At 43.3% G+C, this 26,515-nt stretch overlaps 2 protein-coding genes across 4 annotated transcripts in view; one reads left to right on the plus strand and one right to left on the minus strand.

Annotated features, from left to right (window-relative positions):
• Positions 1-1,650: 1,650 nt before the first annotated feature.
• LOC129516333 (pulmonary surfactant-associated protein D-like) lies at positions 1,651-10,886 on the minus strand. Its single transcript, XM_055335659.1, has 3 exons — positions 10,845-10,886; positions 2,464-2,902; positions 1,651-1,790 (listed from the first exon to the last, which is right to left on the minus strand). Exons 1-3 carry the CDS (start codon positions 10,884-10,886, stop codon positions 1,651-1,653), a joined length of 621 nt encoding a protein of 206 aa, XP_055191634.1.
• ENOX1 (ecto-NOX disulfide-thiol exchanger 1) overlaps positions 2,506-26,515 on the plus strand; it is a 550,745-nt gene continuing 526,735 nt past the window's right edge. For 2 of the 3 annotated variants that reach the window (XM_055336176.1, XM_055336180.1), the window contains exon 1: positions 2,507-2,787. The gene's annotated coding sequence lies outside the window, so the exon portion shown is untranslated. Of the gene's footprint in view, positions 2,788-26,515 lie in introns of all 3 variants that reach the window. The other variant, XM_055336178.1, reaches the window with a different exon arrangement.

Here is a 26,515-nt window from a genome sequence, read left to right on the forward strand (position 1 = left end):
TTTATTTAATGTTTAAGTAGCTTGAGGACCAATGGTTTATAGCATTTTAATTCTAGCTGTTCCTCTACACTTTTATCTTTAAGTGGGTCATAAACACTATATATCTAACATTGTTTTATCCTTTCTATGTTTATCTTTTAAGCTAACATAAATTAAGATTGCTATAAACCTACATTCTTATTAAGCCTATATTCTTATTTTTAAATATTGGCTTCTTATAAATGTATTTATTTTTACAAAGACAAGACTGCCCCCTTTGGTGGTCATCACAGAAATTAAAACTTTGTTACATTCTTCATCCCAGTCAGTAAGACAAGCATTTGGGAAGCCTAAAAGCAACTTTCTAAGGAAAACAAAGCTTTAAAATCATTTTGGAAGATTTTGACTCAAATCTATTTTAAATGTTGGCTGTCAAGAGTCCATTTGGGGGTGTCAGAGTTTTCTATTCCTCCTGCAAGTTCTAAAGCTTCCTTTCAGTAAAAAGTTTAAATATGTAGGGGTTCAACATAACAAAAAACCGCATTAATTCTGGATCACAATAAATGGCTCCTAAGAAGACTGTAAATTGAGGGACAGAAGAGAAGTCATTTAAAGGGACCCCCACTAGAGAACACACTCACAGCACCAAAATAAATCCACTTTAATTTTCACTTTCTTTCAGTTATATTTCAAAGCTGTGATGTCATGAGTGAAGAGAGAGGCAGCTCATGGAAGATCCTGAGTCCAAGGAATTGAAATTTAGCATGGAATTTAAAATTGAAGACTTTTACTTCTAAGATGATGATTGTAGAAATACCAAGGTTGAAGGATGTGGGCTTGGTGCTGCAGTAGAAATAGCAGTCTGGGGTGACCCTGCATACATTGGCCAGTGTCCATGAGGTAAATCTCTTTACAAGAGAAAAGCTTGTAACTGATAAGTTAGTAGAAACATGCATTTCTCTGAAAACTTTTTTTTCCTGTCCTTTTTTTTTTTTTCTAAAATGGACATTATAAATTGCTAATGAACAGACTCACATTTTAGGAGATCAGACTCACCCAGGACTGAAATAAGTCATGCTTTAGCTTTCTTACACCCAGGATATCCCACGCTGCACTCCTTGCAGAGTGTTCCCTTCTGGCACCCTTCAGTAAGGCTGCACAATGGGTCAGTATTCCCTGTGTCTTTTTTTTATGCCGGGACTCTGGCGGCCAGAGGGGAAATAGCCACACACAGGGAAATGGTGCAAGTTAAAATCAAGCAAGCCTAGTGGGGTGGTAATGACTTTCCCAGCATCCAAGTCTTTGCCTTCAGGATATGTGACTCTAGGAAACAAATGTCATTCATTCAACGTTTATAGAAAACACACAACGGTGTGGTCCGCGGTACTGTGCTAAGTACTGGAGGGTATGCAAAGGTCTGCAAAACATAATCCCTGCTCTAAAGAATTTTGCCAGAAAGGGTTTTTTCAAGTCTTACTCAGACCTTATGATCCTTCAAGAAATTCTTGGGTGAATAAAAATCTGCACTCGTAATTTGAAATCAACATGGGAAAGAATACTGCCTGCTAGGGCCGGATGTCTTTTAGGAGGCAGGGCGTGTGAATGTGTTTAACATGTTTATTTCTAAGGTGTACACAGTGTAGCCTGGATGCACCAAGGAGTGTGGGGGTTTCACCGGCCCAGAGCCGCCCCAGGGTGGCCGCCGGGGGCCGCGTCCTGGCGGAGGAGCCTGACTTCCAAGAGGCACTGCTCTGCGCTGCCCGCCTGCACAGTGAGCTGAATCCGGACAAAGAGGAGACCCGCACTTTTACCTGGGAAGTGGATTAACTTTGAGGAAAAGTGGCCTCCGCGGAGGAAAAGGGGAGTGAGAAGCGCCTTCCCTTCCGCGGGACCGTGCACGCTCAGCTCACCCTTGCTCCCCGCCCCGCACCCCTGCACGGCGAGGCGGTGGGCCGCGCCGCCCCCTGCGCTCCCGCGGCGCTTGCACACGCCGACTCCAGCCGGCGGTCGGCCACGTGCGCCCGGGGCCTCCGCTCCGCGCCTCGGCCGGCCGAGAGACCCCGAGGTTGCAGGGGCAACCCCGTGGAGCCCCGATTCCGGCCGCCGGCGCTCAGCCGGGAAGTCTGGACAGCGGCGGCGGCGGCGGCGGCGGCGGCGGGAGCGAGCGGCCCGGCCCCTCCCTGCAGGGGGCAGCGCGACCGGGGGCTGCGGGCACCGCCTCTGCTGCATCCGTGGCCGCGCGCTCCGACCCGCTCGGATCCGGAGCCCGCGCTCGGTGCCGCCTTCCCTCCCCCGCTCTGCCGCCGCCCCGCGGGGAGCTCCCCGCGGCCGGACGCGTGTTCGAGCCTCCTGCTCCGGCTCTACGGCTTTCCGGAAGCGAAGAATTTTGCCCCGGTCCCTACGAGCATCCCTCGGCCTCGCCCCCCTCCCCTCGCGGCTCCCCCCACCCCGGGGGCGCGCGCGCGCACACTCACACACACTCACCCTCGCAGGCGCGCGTGCGCACGCCCGCGCGCCCCGAGCCGCGGAGTCCCCAGCAGATCCCGCTCTCTCGGGCGCCGCGACTCACACAGGCTTCCAGTCGCCACGGGGCGTCCTCTGTCTGCGGCGGCGGCGGCCGAGGCGGCGGAGGGACCCGCAGCTGCAGCCCGGCCGCGTCCTGCAGCTCCGCGCCCGGGACGGAGTCCGGGAGAGGCGGAGGAGGAGGACGCCGAGGCCAGGAGGAGCCGCGCCGCGCCCAGCGCCCGGCGCCCGGCTCTCCCGGCTCCGCGCGGCGGGCTCCCCCGCTCCCCGGTGCAGCGGCTCCCGGTAAGCAGGCGGCTCCGGAGCCCGCAGCATCCCTGGGGCGTCCGCGCTTGGAGCCGGGGGTTCCCCGGCCCCGCCCCCGCCACGGCCCCGGGACAGAGGCTTGCAGGGGAGTGGGCTCCGGGGAGGGGGAGGGGAGGGAGCCAGAGGGGAGCCGGTGCGGAGGGGCGCGTGGAAGCGTGGGGGGGGGGCCCTTCCTCGCTCCATCCCAGCCCCAGCCCTGTCACTTTTACAAGCCTGGGGGTGGCGGGGGGGGGGGGTGCCCGGCGCCCCGGACTGCTGTTCCCCGCTCTCCCCGCCGCCGCCAGCCGCTGTTTGGCTCGGGGCTCCGCGCCTCCCCTGCACCTTGGACAGCGCACCCGGCCTCCCGCCGCCCCCTGCTCCGCACCCGGGACGGCGTCCCGCTCGCGCAGCCCTCCCGATGCGCCCTTCTCTCCAGGTTGTCACCCTCCCGCCCTGCATCCCTCGTCCTGTCTTGGGGCACTCCGCTGGGGTGCGGGCCGGAAACTTTCCTCCCCTTCTGCCCTGCGCCAGGTAAACGGTTGTTGTTATTTGTGACCGTCCCCTTGCACGGGGAGCCCAGACCCCTCGGACGTGTCTTCCCCGGCGGCGGCTCGCCCTGGCCCGGCGAGCCCCAGGCTGGGGAGGCATCGGGCAGCTGGACTCGCCGGCTGCCAGGGTGCAGAGCCCGCGCCTCGGGGGCTGGACGCCTGCCGCCGCCCCGCCGCCCGCCGCCCCGGCGCCCCGGCGCCCCGCCGCCCCGCCGCCCCGCAGCCCTGCCTCCGCGCCTCCCCGGACTCGACACGTGCGCGCCTCCCACGGACGCGGCCCCTCCCGGCCCACCCCACGCCCTCCCCCTGCACGGCCACCGCCACCCCATAGGTTGGACACCCCGAGTTCGCGGATGCCGATTGGCTGGAGGCAGAGGCATGACCCCGCCTCCTTCCCGGAGGGGGTGGTTCTGGAGTGTTGTGGTTGTCGTCCCGCGGCGCGCACATGGGGGAAGCGGGGTCGGCAGGTGGGGGAGCCCCGGGCTGCAGGGTCCCCGCGGCCCGCCCTGTGCAGCCGCTCACCCGCCCTCCTTCCTCCAGACACGCTCCTGCTTTTCTCCTCCTTTTCTGTCTCTCAACATTTTTACTGCTGTAAGTAAAAAAAAAAACAAAACAAAACAAAAACAAAAACAAAAAAACTTGCTCTTGTAATCCTTTTATTAATATTGCATTTATTTGCTGGGGGGGGGGTAGAGATTTTTAAAGCGTCTCTAAAGAAGGAGGGAAGCAATCGCCTATGGGGAGATCCGTGGCGAACCGGGCTGCAGACTTGAGTTCAGTAGTTCAGAGAAAGTCATGGGTGGCTGAGACCTGAAGATGATGATGGAGAAAGTGGAGAGGACATTGTTTCCCCGTGAGAAGGAAGGACACAGGTGGGCCACTTGTGGGGCGGAACGTGATGGAGAGACCCAGATGGGCGCTCCCGGGGAGGTGGGCGGGTCCTGCTGAAGAAGGAGGCTTTGTCCCAGAAAGGGCTAGTTTTGGAGGATGTTTCTCGTTCCTACCAGCACACTTTGTTTCTGTTTTGCTGGCGCTGTCCTTTTGATACGAGACTTTATAATAATAGTGTAATAATGTCAACCCATGTAACGGGGTTTTTGCTTATTCCGGTGTGCTGTGATATATAGATTTGCAAGTGGCAATGAATTTCAAAAAGCGAATTTTGAGAGTTCCTTTAGAGGGATGCGCTAAATAGTTAAGGCAAAGTGCTTTTGAAATATTGTGAAAGAAGACGGATGAGCATTGCATAAAATCCAAAGATTGTTCTGGCGTTATTTAGGTCCTTTGCAGAAATATATATGTATGCATAAATGATACTGATTTCTCTTCATTTCGAAACGTGATTGCCTCTAGCATTTTCAAGCTTTAATTCCTTCAGGCTGTTTTGATGTTGTGTCTGTACATCTAAGAATATTGTAATTCTTATCTTTAGAAGCCTTGTCAATGCAAAACAAACAGCAACTGATGCAAGTTAATGTTGACGACTTTATATTGAGTACACTGTGTGTTATTTTATTTGCAAGCTAGTGAAATATGCAAGAGCAACATAGCATGACTGTTATTCCTCAGGGACCCTATCGAAACAAAGTGGGAATCACAGGAGGCTATTCCAGGGAGAACAATTCAATTATTTTTTTTTTAAATGAATGTATTTTAAGATTCTTGGGTGTAAACAACAACAGAATTTTCCCATTTCAATTATTATCTTTGTACACAGTGGTAGCACATGGTAAGTCATATAGCATGTTAAATATGTTAGGTGACTCTGAAGTAGTTAGATAGTAAAGTCTTTACATTTATTATTATTTTTTAATAGTGGTAGAATTGCTCTCTGACTGTGGGACTTTCTATTCAAGGGACAGATTTGATACATCTGGTAAATTGGAAATTATTGCTATTGTTGAAAAATAATTCCTCCTATGTTTTCATATCCCTAGGTCATGCCTTGATTTACCTTCAAGGGATTTAGATTCTAGTTCTTAGCCTTTCAAATTTAGATGGGTTTTGAGCTAGGGAGAATAAGACTGTATATAGTCACACATAACATATGCATATATGCAAAATATATGTATGTGGATCCACACACAGCTATATATGTATACACATGATTTTGGGGGTACATTCAGTGTATTTATTTATCTATATGTTACTGTCATTCTGAAAATTTTTTCTCATTTCTTCTCGTCCAAAAGGTGGCCCTGTTTTAAACTGTAGAAAGCATTATCACCAGTAGAATTGGCCAATAGATCATGGAAACAGACAATAGTATTTTGTTGCTTGGCAACCACCTACTGTGAATGAAAAACAAAGCGGTGACAGCTGCTTCCACATCCTGATACCCATACTGTAGCTCAAGCATTGAAACCCTCCAAGTGAGACAGATCTAAGTTTCACTTGAGTTAGGTGAAGCTGTTTCTTTTTTGGGATGCTTTAAAAAAGAGTATTTAAGATTTTTATTGTCATAAGAATTATATTGTTATTGTGGGATGAAATGAAGCATCTAATTTCAATTGCCCTCTTAAGCCTAGTATAAACTGAAAAATGCAAGATTGGGAGGATTGTTTAGACCCTCCTCATTCTTCCCTTTGTAGTCATTAAACACCGTAAGCACTTTTTCTGCTGCGGTCAGGTGCTCTTAGGATTTTACAAGAACTCAAGTTCTCTATGATACCTAAATAGATAGCTGGATTTTTACTGCTAGCAGGGAATTAGAGATTCATGTTCTGGCCTAACTCTTTATTTTTATGGGACACTCAGGCACAGTGAGGTGATGTGGCTTGACCCTGGTGGCTGAGCCATCTCCAGAATCTCTTCCTTTGGGTCACACTTAGGAATTTTTTCCCCATTTCCTCCCTGGAATTTTTCTTGTTCTTTAGTTACATAAAATTCATAAAATATATTTTTGTGCTAGTAAAGATACTTAGAATATACAGTAAGATTTGGGAGTAAAGATTTGGTATTGACACCAGGGTGGATTATGGTGTTAGGGGCATTGTATTTCATGTATTTTGTCTTCAATCTATAGAGTCCTGTGACTCCCACCTTCTGCTCCAGAAGCGCTGTCCCTTGCTTTGGAAATTATTTACACCTTTCAACAATCTTTAATGATCTATTATTCTCTATGAATTTTATTTTTTTTCTCTATGAATTTTAAACAGGGGTGAGATTGAAGATTGTGTTGGTCAGCTTGTATACCAGCAAGAGTTTAAACATTAAAGCTTATTTATCGCCCGTTCCAGTCTTCTGTCTGCAGTGTGGTAGACGTGCTGTGGGTGTAGTCATTTGGACTCTTTGAAGTACATGGGACAGACTGTGTCTCTGCATAATATTCATTTCAGTGTTTTATCAAAGCCGTCTTGCCAAAGGTGCTACCTGAAGCATGTTGGTGGAAGACTAGTCATCTCTCTGTGAGAGATGGTAATAGTGCTGATTGTTTCTTAACTCGGTGAAATGATACTGAATAAATTATTGGGTGGCAAACTTGGATCACATATGCGTTATTAAACATTTATTCTATACTTAGGAAATATATTGCCTGTGTGATACATTTTTGAGGTTCCCTATGGTATTTTAAGCAATGTGGATTTCATTGTTTATTATTTATGTCAAAGATAGGCATTTAACTTTAATGTAACAACTTAGAAAAAGTTGAAGTGGACTGGTTGGGGAAACAATAAAGTGACAGTATTAAGTACCATTGAAGAACCATTTTCACCAGAAAAGCATACACTTTAACAGATTTGTAGGGGGGAATAAATTGATTTACAGCATGTTTAACCTAGTTTTAGAAGCCTGCTATTAACTTGTTCTAGCTAGGAGGATTTCCAAGCAGAATAATAATTTGGCAGATTTCAAGTGAACTTCACTGATTTTTTAAACCATTTTCCACAGTATTGTTATAGTTTGTCCAGAGAAAGTACTTGCTTTGGATCCTCTAGGATTAATCTGAATTTTAAGGTTGTTACTATTTTAAAAAAATTTTTCTGAACCATTTCTCTTTGGAAGGTATAATGTGAAATATTCTATTGTTCATCCATTTAATTTAACCCACTGGTATTTTGATATTTAACTTCCCTGTCCTATCTTCATGTATAAGGTAATATGTGTGTATGTGAATGTGCAAATACACAATACTTTTTTCCCCTTTTGTTGTTTTCATCCTTGTAATAGAACACTAAAAGACTGGATTTATGCTTTTTTCATTTAGTAAAGAGAACCTTTTAGTAAGAGATACTATGTTTTCAATTTCCCCACGTTTGCTTCTGCTATTATAACCTGTAAACTCTCACCTTCACAAGTAGGATGATATCTAAAAAACCAAGCAAATAAATAAGCAGCATCCCATTTGTTCCCCGCCAAGCTAGCCAAGAAAGCATATTTTCCCATTCTTAGACAGACCTATCCTTCCACATACACCTACATACACATTGAGTTTAAGGTCCTGTAGACCTTTTTTTTTTTTTTTTTTGAGGGAGAGCAAGAGTGAGTGATTGGGAGTGGTGGGAGAATCAGAAGAGGGGAGAGAATCCCAAACAGGTTCTGTGCCCAGTATGGAGCCAATCCCTGGCTCAATCTCATGACCCTGAGATGATGATCTGAGCCAAAATCAAGGGTGGACACCGTGGTGCCCCAGTCCTGTAGGTCCTTTTAAAAGTGGACAAAAATAGGGTTTTATTGGGAGCTCTGTGCATGGTAATGCTGATATATTACATAAAGTAGATTCAGATGTTCAGAAATGCAGTAGCATAGGAAGAATTAAATTGAATTATTCCCTTTGGAAAATTCCCCAATGACGCTGAGAACATAGCCCACGGCCCTTACAACAATACACAGTACCTACAATAGAGCCTGGCATGTGGCGTCAGACATTCAGTGTGTATTTTGTGGAATATGCACCTGCCCTCCTCCTTTATATAATGCTGCAAACATTTCAATCTGTATCTGTATGAATAGTAAATGTTGAGAAGAGGGAGAAGAAATTACTATAGTTTTCTAATTGTTTCTGGCACTATATTAAAAAAAATAACTTAGCCAGTGAGATATTGTGGAATATACTTCTTGTCAGCGCAGGAAGTTATACCAGGGGTATTGATTTTTCACAAATACAGCCATCCTAAGTACAGAATAGCTCTTTAATAGCCCACAGCAGCAGAACAAAGGTTATGGCAGCTAGTCCAAAGGAATACTTTATTTAGTTGGAGCTGGAGGGTGAAGTTTGCTAGCCCCAACGTAATTATCCAGACTGGAATGTGGCCAAGTGGCTGTGGTTAACATCCCAAACGGTGGGAAAAAAAGTCATGGATGAGGTCTTTAGTGACTATGAGTGGCTAGACCTCTGCTTTGGCCTCGTTTGTAAGAGAGTACCTTTAGTAGCATAAAAACCACAGCAAATCTTCTGCAGTTAAGGGGTAGGGCCCAGAGTTACCACCTAGATCCCAGGTACCAAATTTTTGATTACTGGAAGAAGTCAGAAATCCCAAGAGTTCAATGGCATCGAAATAAGACTTTCTTCTTCATCCTGCTCCATCTTTGTGAAGTAGGTGGAGTGATAGTGTCTCTAGGGACAACCCTGGAAGAATCACAAGGAAGGTAAAGTTTAACATGCTTCCAATTAGTCTTAAACATCCTTCACCTTTCCACCACTACCTAGCTGTTTATCTCCTTTGTAGAGCTTAATTAATAGTTTCATATCAGCAGAGCTCCAGCAGACTGCTTCCCTGTGTTCTCTTTTTCTGTGAAAGTGAAGAGTTAGTCCTGCCATGTTTTTTTTTTTTTTTTAAATGCCTCTCCCATATCCAACCTGGGGCGACGACACCTGGCTGGGGACAGGGAGCTACCACATTTCTTGGCCCAGGACTGAATCATGTCCCAACCCTGTTTGCCCATCTCTATTAAAGGACTCCCTTATGGGGGCAAAAAAGGCGTTAAGGTGTATACTTTCCTGGAAAGATTTTTGAATGTCTTGCATACATTAGGTACTCAAATATATTTGTTTAATTTCACTAGTAGATTGTACCTATTATATTGATACATGGAGTAGGTAGTTATGTCCAGGGAACACTTAAATAATATCACCCTATTTTCTTTGAGGATTATTTCTTTAACAATACATTATTTATTGAGCATTTTCTATATGACTGGTACAGTATTTGGCCCTGGGGATGGCAAAGATTCTTAAGGCACAGTTCCTGCTCATGGAAGAGAATATGCCACTTGCGGGGAAGTGTACAACTTTGATTTAAGGGTGACTCTGCAGAAGAGTTAGTAGGTCTGGAGAACAGAACAGCAGACAGTGGAGGACCTAGTAGAACCCAGAAAAGCTTTTGAGATTAATGGTATTAGTCAGTGTTTCGCAACATGCCTCAGCATGATCCCATGAAATGCTTGCTATGCTGCTAATTTCCTGGTTCCCACTCCAGACCACTGTCTTCAGGGACATGGCCTTTGGGAGCAGACTTGGTCAGTTTTATACATATGCATATACATATTTGCTCAATGGCCCACTGTCCAGTATATGTCTACAGAATTCTTCTGCAAGTACGTCCTGTTTGCTGCCTGAAGGCTTTCTCTCCCACATGTAGGGCAGTTTGGTAAGGCAGTTAATGGCCTCATGAGTGGACCTCAGCCAATGATAGAAGGGAGCTGGAGGTAATACACTAGCATCTTGGACTCTCCAGTGCACTGGCTGACACATGTTCTACGCTATGTCCCCAAATTCCCTGGTGAAATGGAGCCTCAGTTACCCATAACATCAATCTGCTAGATACCTGTGCTTTGTAGGCTGTCTCTCCTCTACCAGTGCTTCCTCGGACCCCCTTCTAAATAAATAATTTACACTTAAATGATGTCTGAAGGTCTATCTGGAGGAAACCAACGTAAGACACAGAAGAATCTATTTTATTTAATTTTATTTTTTATTAATGCTCCCAGTGGTTTTTATAATGAGGCATATTTGGAGATCTGGTCTCCACCTGGTCATCACGATAGAGGGCTACTGAAGGATTGAGATGTAGGCATTGTCATTTTTGATTTTCATCTTGGGAAGGTCATGCTGGCAGGTGTGTGGTGAGTGGATTGATGGAGGAAGAGTCAGGAGCACGGAGAGCAGAGAGGGGGTGGCATTGCCCGGGCAAGCACTGATGCCTACCAAAGTGAAGGTAGCAACTGTGGGGATGCAAGATGGATCTTGATGGAAAGCTGTCTGGAAAGTCAGCACAACACGGAGGCCTGTAGTGTGTGGTCACTTAGCTGGCTGCCTTTCCAGAAATGAGATTTCATTGCTCTGCTGTGCACCATGGTCCTGCTCCTTGCGTTAGGCTCAGCACCCTTGAAGGACAGAGACTCCTGTGCCTTGCCTGTAACCTTAGTCAGGCTTTCTAGAGGTAAAGTAGCACAAGTCTGGGAATAAATAAAAGAAGACAGGAAGATAAATTGGAGAATATAAATAATTCACTACTAGATCATTAAAGGAAGAAAGTTATATTTTACAGGAAGGATTTGTGGACTTACAGAGCCAGGAGAGTTACAGAGATGCCTGTGACGCATGTCCATTTTGCGATGAATAGTGATTTTCCCCCATACTCTTCACTAAGAGGTGATTTTCATCCACCATCGGTTTCTGGAAGACCTAGCATGTACTTATGTCTATTGTTTCCCTGGCTTCTCTGATAGCCTGTAGTTTAGCTAAGTGAATGAGTGGTAGCTGGGGGTGGGGCTGGTTCTTTTCTCTTGCTCTGTCAAAATGCCAGGCTTTTCTTTGCAGTTTCTCCTGCTGGTTCTTAGGCCACCAGCTCCCAAAGGAGATCAAAGGGTACAGAGGGTGAGAGGAGGAAAGAATAAATCCGTAAAGAGAGCTGTTTTGAATTAAATGCTTAATCATGAAATGAACAGGTTAAAGCTTGTTAGATGATATGAAATAAGATTAGGCAGTCTTCTAATTGTCCCATATATAAATTCTAACACTCTGGCTCTGCCTGTAGTCAGAAATGCAAAGGCTGAATAATCAAACAAGAGCTACCTGACACCATCGTATTTCTGCAAAAGTAGCATTGAGCCAATGACAAGGAGAAGACTGAATTATAAGAAGTAGAATGGGTCAGCAAAGAGATCACTGGGCCTTGCTTAACAGAACAGAGTCATGGCAGTGGAAATACTAGGCATGTGAGCATAAGGAGCTGGAGACACTATGGGTGAAACACAATGGAAGGGAAGCAGCCTTATTAATTGAGACTATAATGCACATAATATTTTTTTAATTAAACTGTTTACTTGGAGATCATTCTAGATTCTGACGGAACTGTGGGAAGTAACACAGAGAGATTCTGTGTACACTCTACCCATCCCCCCCCACCGGTGATAATATCTTCCAGACCTATAGCAAAATATTATAACTAGGATATTGGTTGATAGAGTCCATCAGTCTTGTTCAGATTTTCCTGATTTTACTTGTATCATTTGCAACATGCACATGTGTATACAAGTTTTTTTTTTTCTATTCAATGCTTAGGATATTTTTTACTTTTATATTTATTTATTTATTTATTTATTTATTTTTTATTTATGATAGTCACAGAGAGAGAGAGAGAGAGAGAGAGAGAGAGAGAGAGAGAGAGAGAGGCAGAGACACAGGCAGAGGGAGAAGCAGGCTCCATGCACCGGGAGCCCAACGTGGGATTCGATCCCGGGTCTCCAGGATTGCGCCCTGGGCCAAAGGCAGGCGCCAAACTGCTGCGCCACCCAGGGATCCCCTATTTTTTACTTTTAAATATAAGAGGGTTTTTTTTTTTCATTCGAAAATTTTGAAAATAAATTAACTTGTTTGGACTAGTCCTGGCTTCCTTCTTACTGACAAAAGGATAATATAGAATAAATTCCCTAATCTTCTAACTCTGGGACTCCGCAGAGTGACATCAGGGGCCACCTAACATGGCAGGAAGGTCAATAGGCCGCGGTATAGCTCCTACTTTATTACTGGGTGACCACTTGATTACTGGCGCCTTATATGGCACGAAGCAAACCTTTTAAAAGTACGTCTGTTGCAAAAGAAGCTTGCTTATTAAATCTCACTGTAACTCATCTTCCTTGTACCGGAGTTTCTCTGCTTTTCTTCTAGCCTTCCTTGCCCACCCCTCTTCCTCTGTGTTGGATGGGGCTCACCCCTTCAGGCTGCTCTCCCAGATTTCTGAGTCAGCTGGCTTGCTGTGTTCAGCCTGTGGGAGGGGGGACACTGGGAAGAGAGGAAAGGGAGAAGAGCAAAGCCAGGGTATTTTTTTCTTTCCTTGAGCTTCGTGTGGCATCCTTGGCAGTGGGAATCCCTCTTCCTGTAGCATCACTCATGCTTGACAGACTGGCTCTGGTTCTAGTTGCTCACAAGTGACCTTGGCCCATGGACTCCAGAGACATAACCTCCTGCTATTGTCTCTTCAGCCTTGGGGAGGTAGCAGCTTCAGCTCTTGCCGATCGTTGGATTACCTCACTATCCTGTTAGGCTTTCTGCTCCACCATCATCTGAGTAACCAATTTTGTATATTAAATTTCCCTCGTAAAAAAAAATACTTGAAGAGATTTCTGTTTTCCTATTCATTCTGCAGTTCCTCAAAGCGTGGACATGGTATAAATCTGAGGAGGTTTTCTCCTTCTGTCATTCTGGCTTCTTCCACTGGAAAAATCTCACTAGCTCCGCTCAGGGAAGAAGCACCTGCATTTGTAATCTCACCTGCTCGTCGTCTCTGGTTTTCCAGCATTGATTTCCCTTTGTCTGATGTATTTGGGATTTTGGTGACCTCTCCTAGTGTGTCTGTTATTCTGTCCTTGGGCACCTCTTTTACTAACCTTCCCTATTATTTTCTGCTAGCAGTTCTTACTGACCCCATCTCAATGCCCATACTAACATATTGGTCACGTGACTCGCCCGTGAGTGTACTTTGGTTTATGGGACATATGTCTGCGATATTAGGATTTGGTTTTGCTGGCACTTCGCTTTCCTGCACAAGGATGCTGTTTATTTGTATTATCAGGCTCCTCCAGTTCATCTCCTATAGACGCATGTGTGATTCTGTAACAACAACAATGGTAACAATGTGAATAAGAGCGCTTTTGTGAGAAGGGAACAAGACTCAGTAGAACCTGAGTATAGGGCACATTAAGAAGCCATGTCATTGGAAGCAAAGCTGGGGCCATCAGGATGGCCACACATGTTACCTTAAGGATAGGATATGAGAGAGAAACTTAGTGTGCTTAGGAAAAAGTGTTAGGAAGGTGCAGAGACCACTCAGGTTCCTCCCCCTGTTGGAGAGCGGTCTTGTTGGTTGCTACCATATTGGTCTCATGGGGTTGGCTGCATTGGCAGCTTTGTCTTTTCTCCAGGGGGTCCCCAACTGAGTATGCTCAGAGAGTTAGAGGTTGGAGCAAGGAAAAAGCTTTCTAGCTATCTCCAAGTGAGATGTCCAGAATGTCACACAATGCAATTGTAGGTGCCCTAATTCACAAGGCCGAGAACAGTACTTTTAGGCATTGCAGCACACGTGGGGATACTCTTTAAATGGACAGCCATGCAAATCACTACTGGGACAGTGGACTAGGGCCTGGGAAGATCCAAAGCTTTGGCTAAAGAAGAATTTAAATATTGCAAAGTAGCCTGTGGCACGGGCTATATATGTGTTCAGGTCGTGGTGTTCTCCTGTCCTTGCAGTGGACACAAGGCTGGGAGGTGTTTTGTGGGCTAGTGCACAGAGTTATGAACAGATGGATCCCTCTGGAAGCTGCCTGTAAGACTACTTGCTTGCCTCTGCTCTCCGAAATGATCAGAAGTGGTGAGTGCTGGGCAGGAGAACTGTAGATTAGGCGGCTCTGGGCAAGCTGACAATGGAAAAAGAAATAAGCTTATTTTAAATGGGCCTAAGCTTTGAAGGCAAGTAATTAAGACATACTTCAATTTCATGGATAAATTAGGGTTCTAGTTAATACAAGTGCAAGACTGGAAAAAATGAATCACTTGCTCACCTATAATCACTAAAGAACAGTTTGTTTAGTAACAAAACACCAATCACACCTGCTCTTATGTGTGTTTCTCCTCTGTTTCCCTTTTTTCCTTCATGGCTCAGAAGTAGCTGGGTTCAGGGTCCTTTTTCCCTGGTAGTTCTCTATACACTTTGATTCTGGCAAGTGGTACGTACCTATGTGAGAGCAGCCAATAGTTTTCCATGACATCCTTCTGAATCCTGGTCTTTTACTCACCTCAGTTGCATCTTTCTGCAAAGTAATTGTCCCTGTTTCTCTCCTCATTACTCAGTAATTGGCAGTGGCATGAGGAGAAAGGTTTTAAATGGAATTTTCTTGGGTGTTAGGGACTTGATTCTCTCAAGAAGCACAAAGTAGACACTGTAGAAGTGAGAAGAATTGTTTTCTGTGCATTGGTTGGTGTATTCTATTGCGTTGAGTTGGCCCTGAGTAATTTCTGATTTTTCTCATTTAGCTAATAAAAGAATAATGGCATAGGTAATTAAAATCTCATGTAATATTGTGACCTTGCTTGGTACTCATTCTCTAGTAAAGATTTAATACTTTTGGAGGAAATCATACTAATATTCCTTGTGCCCAACAAATAGGTATCTACTGTGCCAAGTTCTTGTTAGGTGCTGGGAATACAGCAGTGAACAAAATGGTCACTGTTCCTGTCCTACAGTCTACTAGAAAAGCTATTAAGTAATCCCAAAATAATTCTGTAGTTGAGGCTCTTGATAAGAACTTGGGAAAGACCCAGTTTCTGTAAAAGGGTGCAGAAAGGATGAAATAATCAGAGAATGATTGGGGCTATTTGGGTGGGGAGTCCCATTTGTGAAGCCCATGCATGAGAAAGCACTTGGGTTTTGGAGCCATTGAAAGATAGTCGGTGTGGGTGGAGTGCAGAGGGCGAGGGTGGACAGTAGCTGGGAATGGGACTACTGAGATGTGGCTTAGGGCCTGATTATGCCAGACTTCCTGGGACATGCTGAGGACTTTGGATTTTATCCTGTGTGCAACAGGAACCTGTTGAAAGGTTTTTGGCTTTTGTTTTGTTTTGTTTTGTTTTTTTCTTTTTTTTTCAATCGGGATAAAATTCACATGGCATGAACCATTTTAAAGTGAATAATTCAGTGGTATTTAGTACATTTGTGATGTTGTACAACCACCGTTGCTATCTGTTCTAAAATATTTTCATCACCCCAAATAGAAACCCCATCCCCCTTAAGCGGTTATTGAGGAGTTTTAAGGGGAGTGATGTTGTGTGACTTGTTGTATGTAAGATCTTTTTGGGAAGTGTCTGGAGAAGGGGTTGGAGAGGGCAGGAGTGGAAGTAAGACAACAGACTTGGAAATAGACTAGACTCTAGACTCTAGACTAGACTCTAGACTCTAGACTTGTCAAGTCCAGAGACAGATGGTGGTGGTGGCTTCCTGGACAAGGGGCAAGAATAGAGACCATAGATATGGAGAAGAGTGGGATGATCCAAGATGGAGTTATATTATCAAATTGATTATTTGTATCAGTGACTTAGTCGCCTTGTAATTATCTACATCACTGTTTTCCAAAGAGTAGTTGATCCCCTATTTAGATCTAGGTAGTCTGTGTGTTAAAAGTCTAGGCACTGAAGCCCACCTCAAGGTACTGATGCATATGGACCAGACAGGGACCCTAAGGGATTCTTCTTGGAACTGAGGTTTGAGAACTACTTACTGTTGTCTTCTTTCTCATGCTGATGCCATTTAAGAGTGTAGGCTACCAAAGGTTCATCAAGGAGAGATGAATTAGAATGAGAAGCAGAAGAGAAAAGTGGATAACCTAAAAATTTTGAGTGGGAGGGATGCTTTTTGGAGATGCAACTCTAACTTGATCCTAAAGACAAATATGTAATATAGAGAGTTTTATGGGGCGGTGTTTATTTTTGACATTTTTCTTTCTTGGAATATTGTGACTCTCTAAGAATTAAGTAGTGACTGAGAACGATGGTGTTCTTATGAAATATAATGTAGGTACAATGTTGTAATTTATTGTAAAGGAAACATATAACTGCTGGAAATGAACTTAGAAAAACAAACCATCCTAGTATTTTTGTAGGTACCTCGTATATACCGGATTCCTATTAGAGATTTGCTTTGATTAACTGATATTAGAAGCCAGAGTTTTTTGAGGTTTTATAATCAGAAAATCCTACAAACTGTAGTAAAAATTATTAAACAACAAATCACAATTTTGTCTTTGACATTTGGTTTCTGTTTGCTTTTGGGAGGTGTTTCTAACCCAGTACTACCTCTTAGAGGTATTACTTCTAGCCAGAGTCTGCACCACATGAATATTTTCATCCCATTCAAATAATTCCCTCCCCCATCATAATTGATGTAGTATGTTTGGTTAAACTATAGTTTTAAAGCTGAAAGAGGTCACAGAATTTAGTTTTCTGTTACTGTTGTTTTTGAAACTATTGCCTTTGGAGATTTTAAAGTAACTGAAAGAAGGCTCCTACTCAGGATTGGTGCTAAGTCCTTGGGGATTTATCTCTGTGAGAAAAGGGTGTGAATATCCAGTAGCAGTCAAGAGTTAAGCCCTCTACTCTACCCAGCATAATAGCACCCCAAACCAGCCACCCTTGGGTGGCTCTTAACTGGCCTCAGTGGCACCTGCCTGTCCTGCAAGCAGCTGTGCATGTTGTTCTCTCTGCACCTTCTGTCCTCCTCCACTAGGATGTTTTTTGACTATGAAGTGCTCAGCTTTTACAAGATGTTTTATTTTGTTTAATATTATTTCCACTCTTCTAGAAAGACACTTGGGCACCTCTGGCTGTGTTTCTTTTTCAGCATGTACAAATTCAGATCTTAAAATGGTTTCATTGCTTCATCACAGAATTTTATAATGAAATAATATTTTGAGTGCCTGACTGGCTTTGATCTTTTTCCCTAGACCACTTAAGTTTGGAGAGGGATCTGAGGCAACGCTGTCCATTTATTTTACACTAAAGACAAACAGAATCAGTAAATAGCCATCTTTTTTTTAAAAGCTTAATTTTTCTGTTCCATAAAAATGCATATTGTTGTACAAGAGCATATGCTATAGAATACAGAAAGGAAAGTAAAATTCCTCAGAAATATTAGAGTTAGCCATTATTGACATTTTCATAAAATTCTTCCAAATATAACCCTCTGTCTTTCTTTTTATATGTATATGTGTCTATGTTTATTCACATACACCATGTATAAATGAAGTTCTCAATAATGGGATTTTACTGCATGTGGTATTCTGGAACTTGCTGTGTTTTCCTAATAGCATGTGGTAGGCAACTGTCCATTTCAATAAATGTATATCCTCTTTTTAATGACTGAATACTTTTTTGGATGCTTTTCGTGTATAATTAATACAAATCCCAGAACAAACTAATAATAGGAATTAAAACTAAATAATAAGAATATTTTGAAAAATCCAGTGGAGAGGGGCTTCAGATATGATTTAATCACAGGATTTAGGATCTCTTTCTTTATGATTTTCTTTTTCATGCTCCTCATGGTAGCAAAATAGCTGCAGCTCTAGGGGCTCATTATCCAGAGAAAGAGAGCCTTTGTCAATCATTGAACTAAAATCCTAGGCTTCTTCTACTTGCACTGTCTTAGTTAATGTGACCAAGGGAATGCCATTATTCTGACTGCTTCAAATTTGGGTAGAAGTTTATGCCAATCTCATCCAAAGTTCATGAATAAGAGACTCAGAGTTCTGTTAGAAAAGAGAGGCAAACAGCTTATCGAGGAGGCAGCTAATGGTTTCTGTAGGAGTTTACTTTGGGCTTACTGATAGACATTTAAATTGTTTCCAGTTTTTCAGTCTAAAAATTATTGCTGCTCTAAGCATACTTGCCTATATGCCATTTTATTCTTGTACAGTAATCTCATTTGGATGAATTCTTATTAGAAGAATTGCTGGATCAAAAGAAATGCCCATTTTACATTTTAATTGCCATAAGCCACCTAGGCTATAAAACCACACTTTTGCCAATTATATTTTGAAATCCCTCAGCTGCCTGTTGTGAGGTGTTTGTTTTTGTTTTTAGCTGCTGAATCTTTAAGTAGAGACTTCAGAATTGAAGCAGAATTTCAGGTGTCACGATTTCTCTGAGCAAGGCAAATTTGACATGATGTAATTCGAGGTTAATCAAAGCTTCTGTGTATAAAATGTTTCACTGGGAAGGCAAAGAGAGAGGATAGAGAGGAATGTATTGTACCAGCTGCAGGCCTCCTGTTTGGTTGGTGATGGCTCAGGAATAGATTGGGTGCCCCTGGACGCCAACCTGTATCTTCCCATAGACATGCGCTGTGCAGTCACTCTATTGTCTACTTCCTCCTTCCCGTGTATGTTGTAAAGACCAGCCAAACATAATTGAAAGTGCTGGGAGATGGTGGCCACTCATGCATTTAGTCTGCACTTTTGACTATAGTACTCCTGAAATTCTTACAGTTGAATTTGGTAGAAAAAGCTAACTTAGAAATCAGTGATCTCTGGGATGGCAAGGACCTTGATCATCCTTTTGAGGAAGTAATTGGGGGAAGTTCATGGTCTGTACACCTCCAGGGGAACCAATGGCAGAGAGATGCTATTTGCCAGGATGGCTTTTATTAATGAGAATGAGAAGGGCATTTGAATGGAAACATAGCAGGTCTCAGTGTTTTAGTGGATGGCTTTTTAGTGAATGGCTACATTTCTGTCACAATGTAGATGCCATCCCATTTAATCCTCATAATAACTCTTTTTTTTTAGATTTTATTTATTTATTCATGAGAGACACAGAGAGAGGCAGAGACATAGGTAGAGGGAGAAGCAGCCTCCATGAGGGGAGCCCAATGTGGGATTCCATCCCAGGACCCTGGGACCATGACCGGAGCTGAAGGTAGATGCTCAACCACCAAGCCACCCCAAGTGCCCCCTTATAATGACTTTTTTATCTCAATAGTAAGAGGAAACCAAAACTCAGAAATATTAGTCCACTGCATAGCTAGTATGTAGAAGAATTTTGAACCCTTTCTCCCACCACATTTTGTTCTACTATGTTCCTTCTCTCCCATATAGAAATTATTAACAAAAACTCACTTTGTTTTGACTGATGGGACAAAAGAAGGAATGTAGTGTCTATTATTACAATTAAGGTGGCATTGAAGAGATTCACCTGAAAATTGTAAATGATAAAAATGAACCCAAAGTACAAATGATGCAGATGAGGTGTGTGACCTAGAAAATAAGGAGGTTGGATCAATAGCGGCAAAGGGAACAGGCTAACCTATGGGTGCTGCAAGTAGGGACTTCCATATGCTCGAGGCATGAGGAAAGGGGCCAAATGGTAAAAAGAGGTAAGATAAAGTATGTGGCACATGTGAGCAAGTTCTAAAGCTATGAATAGGCTAAAGAAATAGGGATTATTATTGTGAATTAGAAATGTTTATCATGGAAGCCTATTTCCATGACAGAATTTTATTATAAAGTAGAAAGTGGTGGAGTTTTGGAGATGTGTGAACTTGGCTACTCTGTTTATTTGGGTTCAGAATACTAGACTGATAGGGCTCAATTAAGTCAAACAATGTCCTGATCAAGAAGAAGAAAGGGCAACTTAGAAATAAAAAGCAAAAATACATTTCTATTAAAAACAAACAAAAAAAAGGAACCGTAAGGGTGTAACATATTCAGTGGAGAGAAGTAATGGCCTGAACTCACTGGAATGAAATGGTATACACGGGGTCAGTTCTTCTTCCGGTTAGAATAAGGACAGATCCTTTGTGGGCAGGGGCTGAAAGGAGAGCTCCAGTTCTCTCAGCCTCTCACCACCCTCCCCCTCCAAATTGCCAAATGCCAGGTGGAGCTGAGGGCACTGACAGATTGAGGGGTCCTAGTGAGTCTTGTATCGCATCTGGCAGCAAGTGTATTGCTCTCCTTGGGCTCATGCCGGCTGCCATGCACTGCCTGTTGTTTGTGGTGTCTGCCAGTGGACAACGATTAAGAGCCATGGGGGAAGAGTACAGGGCTTTGGCAAATGGCCAGCTGTTCGTGGCCGACCCTGCTCACTGTAGGGGCCTTCGTGGGAACCAAGTGGGTTGGTTCTTCCTCACTGATGCGCTAATGAACCCATTACAGAGTATCTGCTCTCGTGTCTTCTTCGTCACCTTTACTGGGAGTTGACTCCATTGCCCAGTGTGCAGTCTCAACTTTTCTTTCCTTGGCTCAAGGCAATTGCTACTTGCCCTATTTGGCAGTGGTGAGAGTAGCTGTGAGCACTAGTGATGTTATTGGCTGAGGAGTTAAACAGAAGCTGAATAAAGTTTGGCTCCCTGCATAGTCAGGGCAGAGCTTCTCGTCCCAGGGTTAAAACAATACACAAACAGCAACTGAAAATGTCATTGAGCAGTGTGACGTGAATAGACTTCGATGCCCAACGGGGGCATCTGTGCCTCAGTGTTGAAGATGCTGCCGCAGACTTCCAAAGCTCCAAATTTGTGCTCAAGTTTCTTTAGTCTCAAAATCTTAGCGTGAAATATTTAGTACCCTAGGAAAGCTAAATTAATGGTGAGTCAAAGTAATTAAGGCAAAGTAAATAATCTCCAAGGTTCTCATTCCCCGTGAAACTAATTTCATATCTTATCCTTCATGTGTTAAAAATAGTTCTCTGCTAATTCAAGATGCCCGTGCTCTGTGTTGGTGAAGTGCACTTCAGTTCTATTGAAAGGATGCAGATTAGAGAGTTATTTTCAATTGGGCATTTTTTTTTTTTTTTAGGCGAGACACTCATTTTGGCACCACAAGAGTGTGAATCTCTTTGGGTGAGCTGAGTTGGATACAGCTGTAGCCGTGCAGATGATGGGCCAACTAGCTTATGATAACTTGCAGCTGGGACAAGCCTTTTCCTCCTCTTAGTGAGAACTCTCAGTTCCCATCCTTCTATCTGATGATGAGAGATTAGTTTAAGTGTCTTAGAGGACTTGGACTGGCCAGAGCTTGAGCTTGTCTGTGTCTACACGTATAGGAACCAGGTCTGTTTAGAACTCGTACATAATGGAAACGTTGGATCTTGAACATAATTTTAGAGCTATTTGTCACTTTAAAATAATTGTGACATAGAAATAGGGAAGAGCTGTGAGATTATGAGTTTTTAGACTTTAGTGTACCAAGTGCTGGTCTGTCTGCAATGAGCTATTCCAGTGATAATGTCCCATTGTCCTAGGGCCTGAGAAGACATGACACTTTGGAATGAGTGCATGACTAGGACAGATATGGTGCTGCTTCCTCAAGCTAATGAAACTGCTTTAGAATTTATTATTGATACAGCAGCGAGATCTTGATTAAATGTGAGAATTCTTTCCCTATGGTAAGAGAGTATTTTGGTTAGAAAGAACGGAGGTATTTGAAGGGAAATGTTTAACATACAGTCCTCAGTTACCTAGAGCTGAAATATGAGATCATTATCTTGCTGTTGCTCACTTTCAAAATCCCTCAGTTATCTTTCTCTCTTTAAAGAGATGCCCCCACCTTTCAGTGTATCATGGACCTGTTCTTCCAGAGAAATGCAGTTTTGCTTTTAAAGTGTTTTGAGATGGTGACATGGGAGTGGAATATGCAGTATTCAGTTTACATCACAGAGTGGAATCTGTGTCTACTCATACATCCATCCATGCAGAAAAATGTGCATAATTAATAGAAGTAGAATCCTATGTAAAGTGATTCTCTCATTTTTAATATTTGCCTGTAGTTCATTAGAACATTTTTTTTGGACAGTGAAGTGTCCTTTTGCTAAATTTTAAATTTTTCTTTTTGGAAATAAAATCAAAATGGAGTTGAGCATAGGTATACGATATATATGGATAATAATTTTTTTACTGTATATGAGGCCATCATACTATATTTATACATTATGGCTTTTTAATATTGCTATCTTTCTCGTAATCACCAAATTTATACGGCACCTAACAAAGTGTAAAGCACCTGCTCATCTTTTGGTCATCATGACTTCTGAATGACCTGGGTAACCATTATTATTCCTGTTTTAAAGGTGATGAAATTTGATGTGGTTTGTTTTTCACCTCTTCATCAATTCATCCTTTACTTCACAATCTTCTCCTGAGTGCTTCTCAATGTTTGACGGTTCTGAATGTACAAAGATGAGAGGATCCCTGCCCTTGAGGAGTAGAGACAGGACAGAGGAAGTGGATTGGCACAGATAATGCTGTGTGGTCAGCATTTTGTTAAAGATAATGTTCAAGGTTTCCATAGTGAAGTGGGATTCATTTTGACAAGGGAATTGAAAGTACCATTTGTAGAGAAAAGGCATTAAACTAGGCTTCAGAGGGGGTTCTCCAGGCGGGGAAGGTCATCCAAAGCGGAGACGCAGAGGCACAGAAGACCCCAGTGTGCCCGGGAACAGTGGTGTGAAGCGGCTGGAGCATTGAGAACAAGCAGAGGAGAGGAGGCTTGGGAAAGGTCATGTAACTCGTAAATAACAGAGCCAGGAGGGGACAGTTTTCTGCTTCCTAGTGTGATGTTTCTCCTTTACGTTAGGCTCTTTGTTGCCTATTTAGCTTTTCTTTTCTTTTTTTCTAAATACATCACTGACACCCTCTACACAGGCCATGCTGACACCTAGGGATTTCATGTGACAAGGGTTATCTCACGTAGCTTAAGAGGTGTAGCCTCTTTTGGCCACTGTATGAATATGTGTGTCCTCCTATGTATTAAGGTGAACTGACTGGGAACTGAGGCCCAGATGGTCTCAGTTAAATGTTCTGGCAGGAGAAGCAAATGCCATTTTATCAACCACAGGTAGGTGCCTTTTGACTGCATGACCCCAGGCCTAGTTTGGAGGTCTCCTGGGTTATGTGTATTTGGCACATGGAAATCTAAAGGTTTTAGTCATTATTTGGAAGGAGTTGGTTTTTTGAAGTTGTTTCTCTCACTGAAAATGACTTTTTGTTCACAGAGCTGAGTAAGTAGTAGAAATAATTGAAAATGACCTGAAGAAGGAGGGTAAAGTGGAGGTAAGGCGTATTAGCTGCTGGCTGATGTTATTGCTTGAAAGCAGGCAGTTTTGTTAGATTTTGTACACTGTATGTGGTGTAAAGAACAAACCTTTCCATTTTTTTTTCTGAGCGCCATGATGTTATCTCAGTAATTGAAAATAATCTTCTAAAGTTGCTCTTTAACTAGATTTACACAATCCCCTTTCAAATCAGCTGTTATCTGCCCTTACATTTCACAGTAAATGTTGCTGTCTGCACAGCCCCTGCTAACAAGGAGATCAAGTGTAACTCTTTTCATGATTTGAAATAAAGTGTTTCTATTGTAATTATCCTGGCTCCTGGTTGTGGTGTTACAAGGGAGCTCCTTTTTTCAGCCAGGTTTATGAGGAATACGGGCTTTCCGTTCTGGTAGTGTTCTTTTTCACAAACATCTAAGGATTCGTCTTTTTCAATCATTTTAATTTTTTATGTTTAAAAATGTTTTCATAGATAGTGCACGGTGTGGGCTGGGATTAAAGAGAGGTGGGTTTGAGGAATTTTTTTCTTCTATACTGAGTGATACTTGAGAGGCACGTGTTTCTGTCTTCACTGACCTCATTTTGGCAAAATTAGAATAAACACTATGCCTATTAAGCTGCAGTAGGTAGGTTTTAAATGGAGGTGGTGACAGAGGTAAACATTAAAATGTGCTGCTAGACAATGTTGTGAAAAGCTGTGGAATCTTCTCTGAAATTCTTCGAGAACAGGGTAAATTCTCATATGTGTAGGACACAAATTCTCTGAGTCTTATATACCGTGATAATGTATGTAACCCTCTACTAGATTGTGTTCACATTTTATTTTTTTATTTTTTTATTTTTATTTTTTTATTCATGATAGTCACACACACACACACAGAGAGAGAGAGAGAGAGGAAGAGACACAGGCAGAGGGAGAAGCAGGCTCCATGCACGGGAGCCCGACGTGGGATTCGATCCCGGGTCTCCAGGATCGCGCCCTGGGCCAAAGGCAGGCGCCAAACCGCTGCGCCACCCAGGGATCCCCGACACATTTTATTTTTAAGTCGTTATGTTATCCCCCTTGCATTGACTTATAAAAGCATTTTGCTTATTGTAGGCTAGCAATTTTCAATAAAGTTTTCTTTAAATCATATTGCTTATTACTTCCTCATGGAAGGTAACAATCAACAACCATGAAAGAATAAAAGGACATTAAGTCCTGTTGAAATTTGGAATATCAATTAAATCTGAGATTATAGGGATCCCTGGGTGGCGCAGCGGTTTAGCGCCTGCCTTTGGCCCAGGGCGCGATCCTGGAGACCCGGGATCGAATCCCACGTCGGGCTCCCGGGGCATGGAGCCTGCTTCTCCCTCTGCCTGTGTCTCTGCCTCTCCTCCTCTCTCTCTCTCTCTGTGACTATTGTAAATAAATAAAAAATTAAAAAAAAAATCTGAGATTATACATAGGAAGGTCTCGGTAGGTATTTTTCTGCTGGTATTTTGGGAAGGAAGTCCTGAGGGATGGAGTGAGGAAGGGAAGGCACTAAGGCAGCTAATTGGTTTTCCGATTTCTCTTGAATATGGCCTCATGGCTCTTCTTCATGATGTCAGTTGGAGTAGTTAGATTAAGGCCTGGCTCTTCCATTTAACAACTGTGTAAGTCCCTTAAACATTTTAAGCCTAATAACTTCACTTGAGTGCAAAATGAGACGGCTAAAATGACCCTTTAAGATTCTCAACTTCTCTGAAATGATGAACTCTTCAATTTAAAAACTATTCAGTATACCTATAGATAATAATAAAGAGTGGACTTGTGAGCCATAGTTTAAAAACTACATGGTCTGCCATTTTAGGCTACTTATTGTATTGACCAATCCCATTAGTAGAGATAATTGAGAATTGACTGAATCACTTTGACATATTACATCAACAAAAATATAAATATTGCATAAATATTTCATGTAATCCTCCACAGGCTTCATGTTAGTATGTGACATCTTTTTCCTAAAAATTCTTCTGATTATATACCTGGAATAGTAATTCCAGGTATAGTAATTATTGTTTTATTATTATTGTAATTATTGTTATTGTAAATAGTAAGAGAGTAAATATCCTGCCTAATCCCCATTGTCAGCTACCCACAGTGCCTTTTTTTGGGACTGAGGGATTCCAAGTTAGTGCTTGCCCCAGATTATTACCTTCCATCTGGTGAAAATAGGCCCCACTGGCTTACTCTTGTTGGAGGCAAGAGACTGCAGGTTGTGCTCCCACTTTTTTGGAAAGATTTTTAAAATTAATTAATTTAGGGAGCACAAGCAGGGGGAGGGGCAGAGGTAGAGGGAGAATCTCAAGCAGACTCCATGCTGAGTGTGGAGCCCAACACGGGGCTTGATCTCATGACCCTGAGCTCATGACCTGAGCCCAAATCAAGAGTTGGACTTTTAACCCATTGAGCTTCCCAGGCGCCCCCTCTATTTTTCTTTCTAGATCGTGTCTTATCTAGTTCAGTACTTACTAAAGCTACCACTGCTCCAAAGACATTGGAGTATTCAGAGAGAGTTACACTTAAATTTTAGCCCATGGTTCATGAAGCAGATGAGGAAATTGATAAGGAAGAAAACCGAGACTCTAACAGTTAAAAGAAAGCCAACTTGGCACCCCAGATTATCACAGAACACTGAGACTTGGATGACCTGTAGAATGAGTAATAGCTGCCACCCGGCCACCTTCCCTTCATTCTTCTCAACAGTAGGCTGTCGACAGTACAGGGAATCCAGTGGAAATGGGCGGGGAGGTATGTGTGGAAGAAAAGCAGATGGCTGCAGGGGTAGCTGACATCTCTCCCAGAGCTGTAGGCACACTTGTTAAGATGCAGAGACGGAAGTGGTAGTGAAGTTTAAGTTGTCCCAGGGCCACTTTAGTTTATGAGTGTCTCACCTAACAGATGTTGCTGGATGAATTCTTGATACGTTTGTGGACACTGAGCTATCCCTCAGGATGTAGCCCAGCAGTCCTCTCCATCCCAGACACACCCAGGCACCTTAAACATTATTCTTCTACTTGCACCAGCAAGTCCAGCTTTCTTTGACTTTAGGTGCACAACCAGGGAAGGGGGGGAGGATGTGCAGTAATTGGATGTGCAGGAGGAGGCAGCATGACCTAGAGA

The sequence above is a fragment of the Nyctereutes procyonoides genome, unplaced genomic scaffold (genome assembly GCF_905146905.1).
Source record: "Nyctereutes procyonoides isolate TBG_1078 unplaced genomic scaffold, NYPRO_anot_genome, whole genome shotgun sequence".
NCBI classification, from domain to species: Eukaryota; Metazoa; Chordata; class Mammalia; order Carnivora; family Canidae; genus Nyctereutes; species Nyctereutes procyonoides.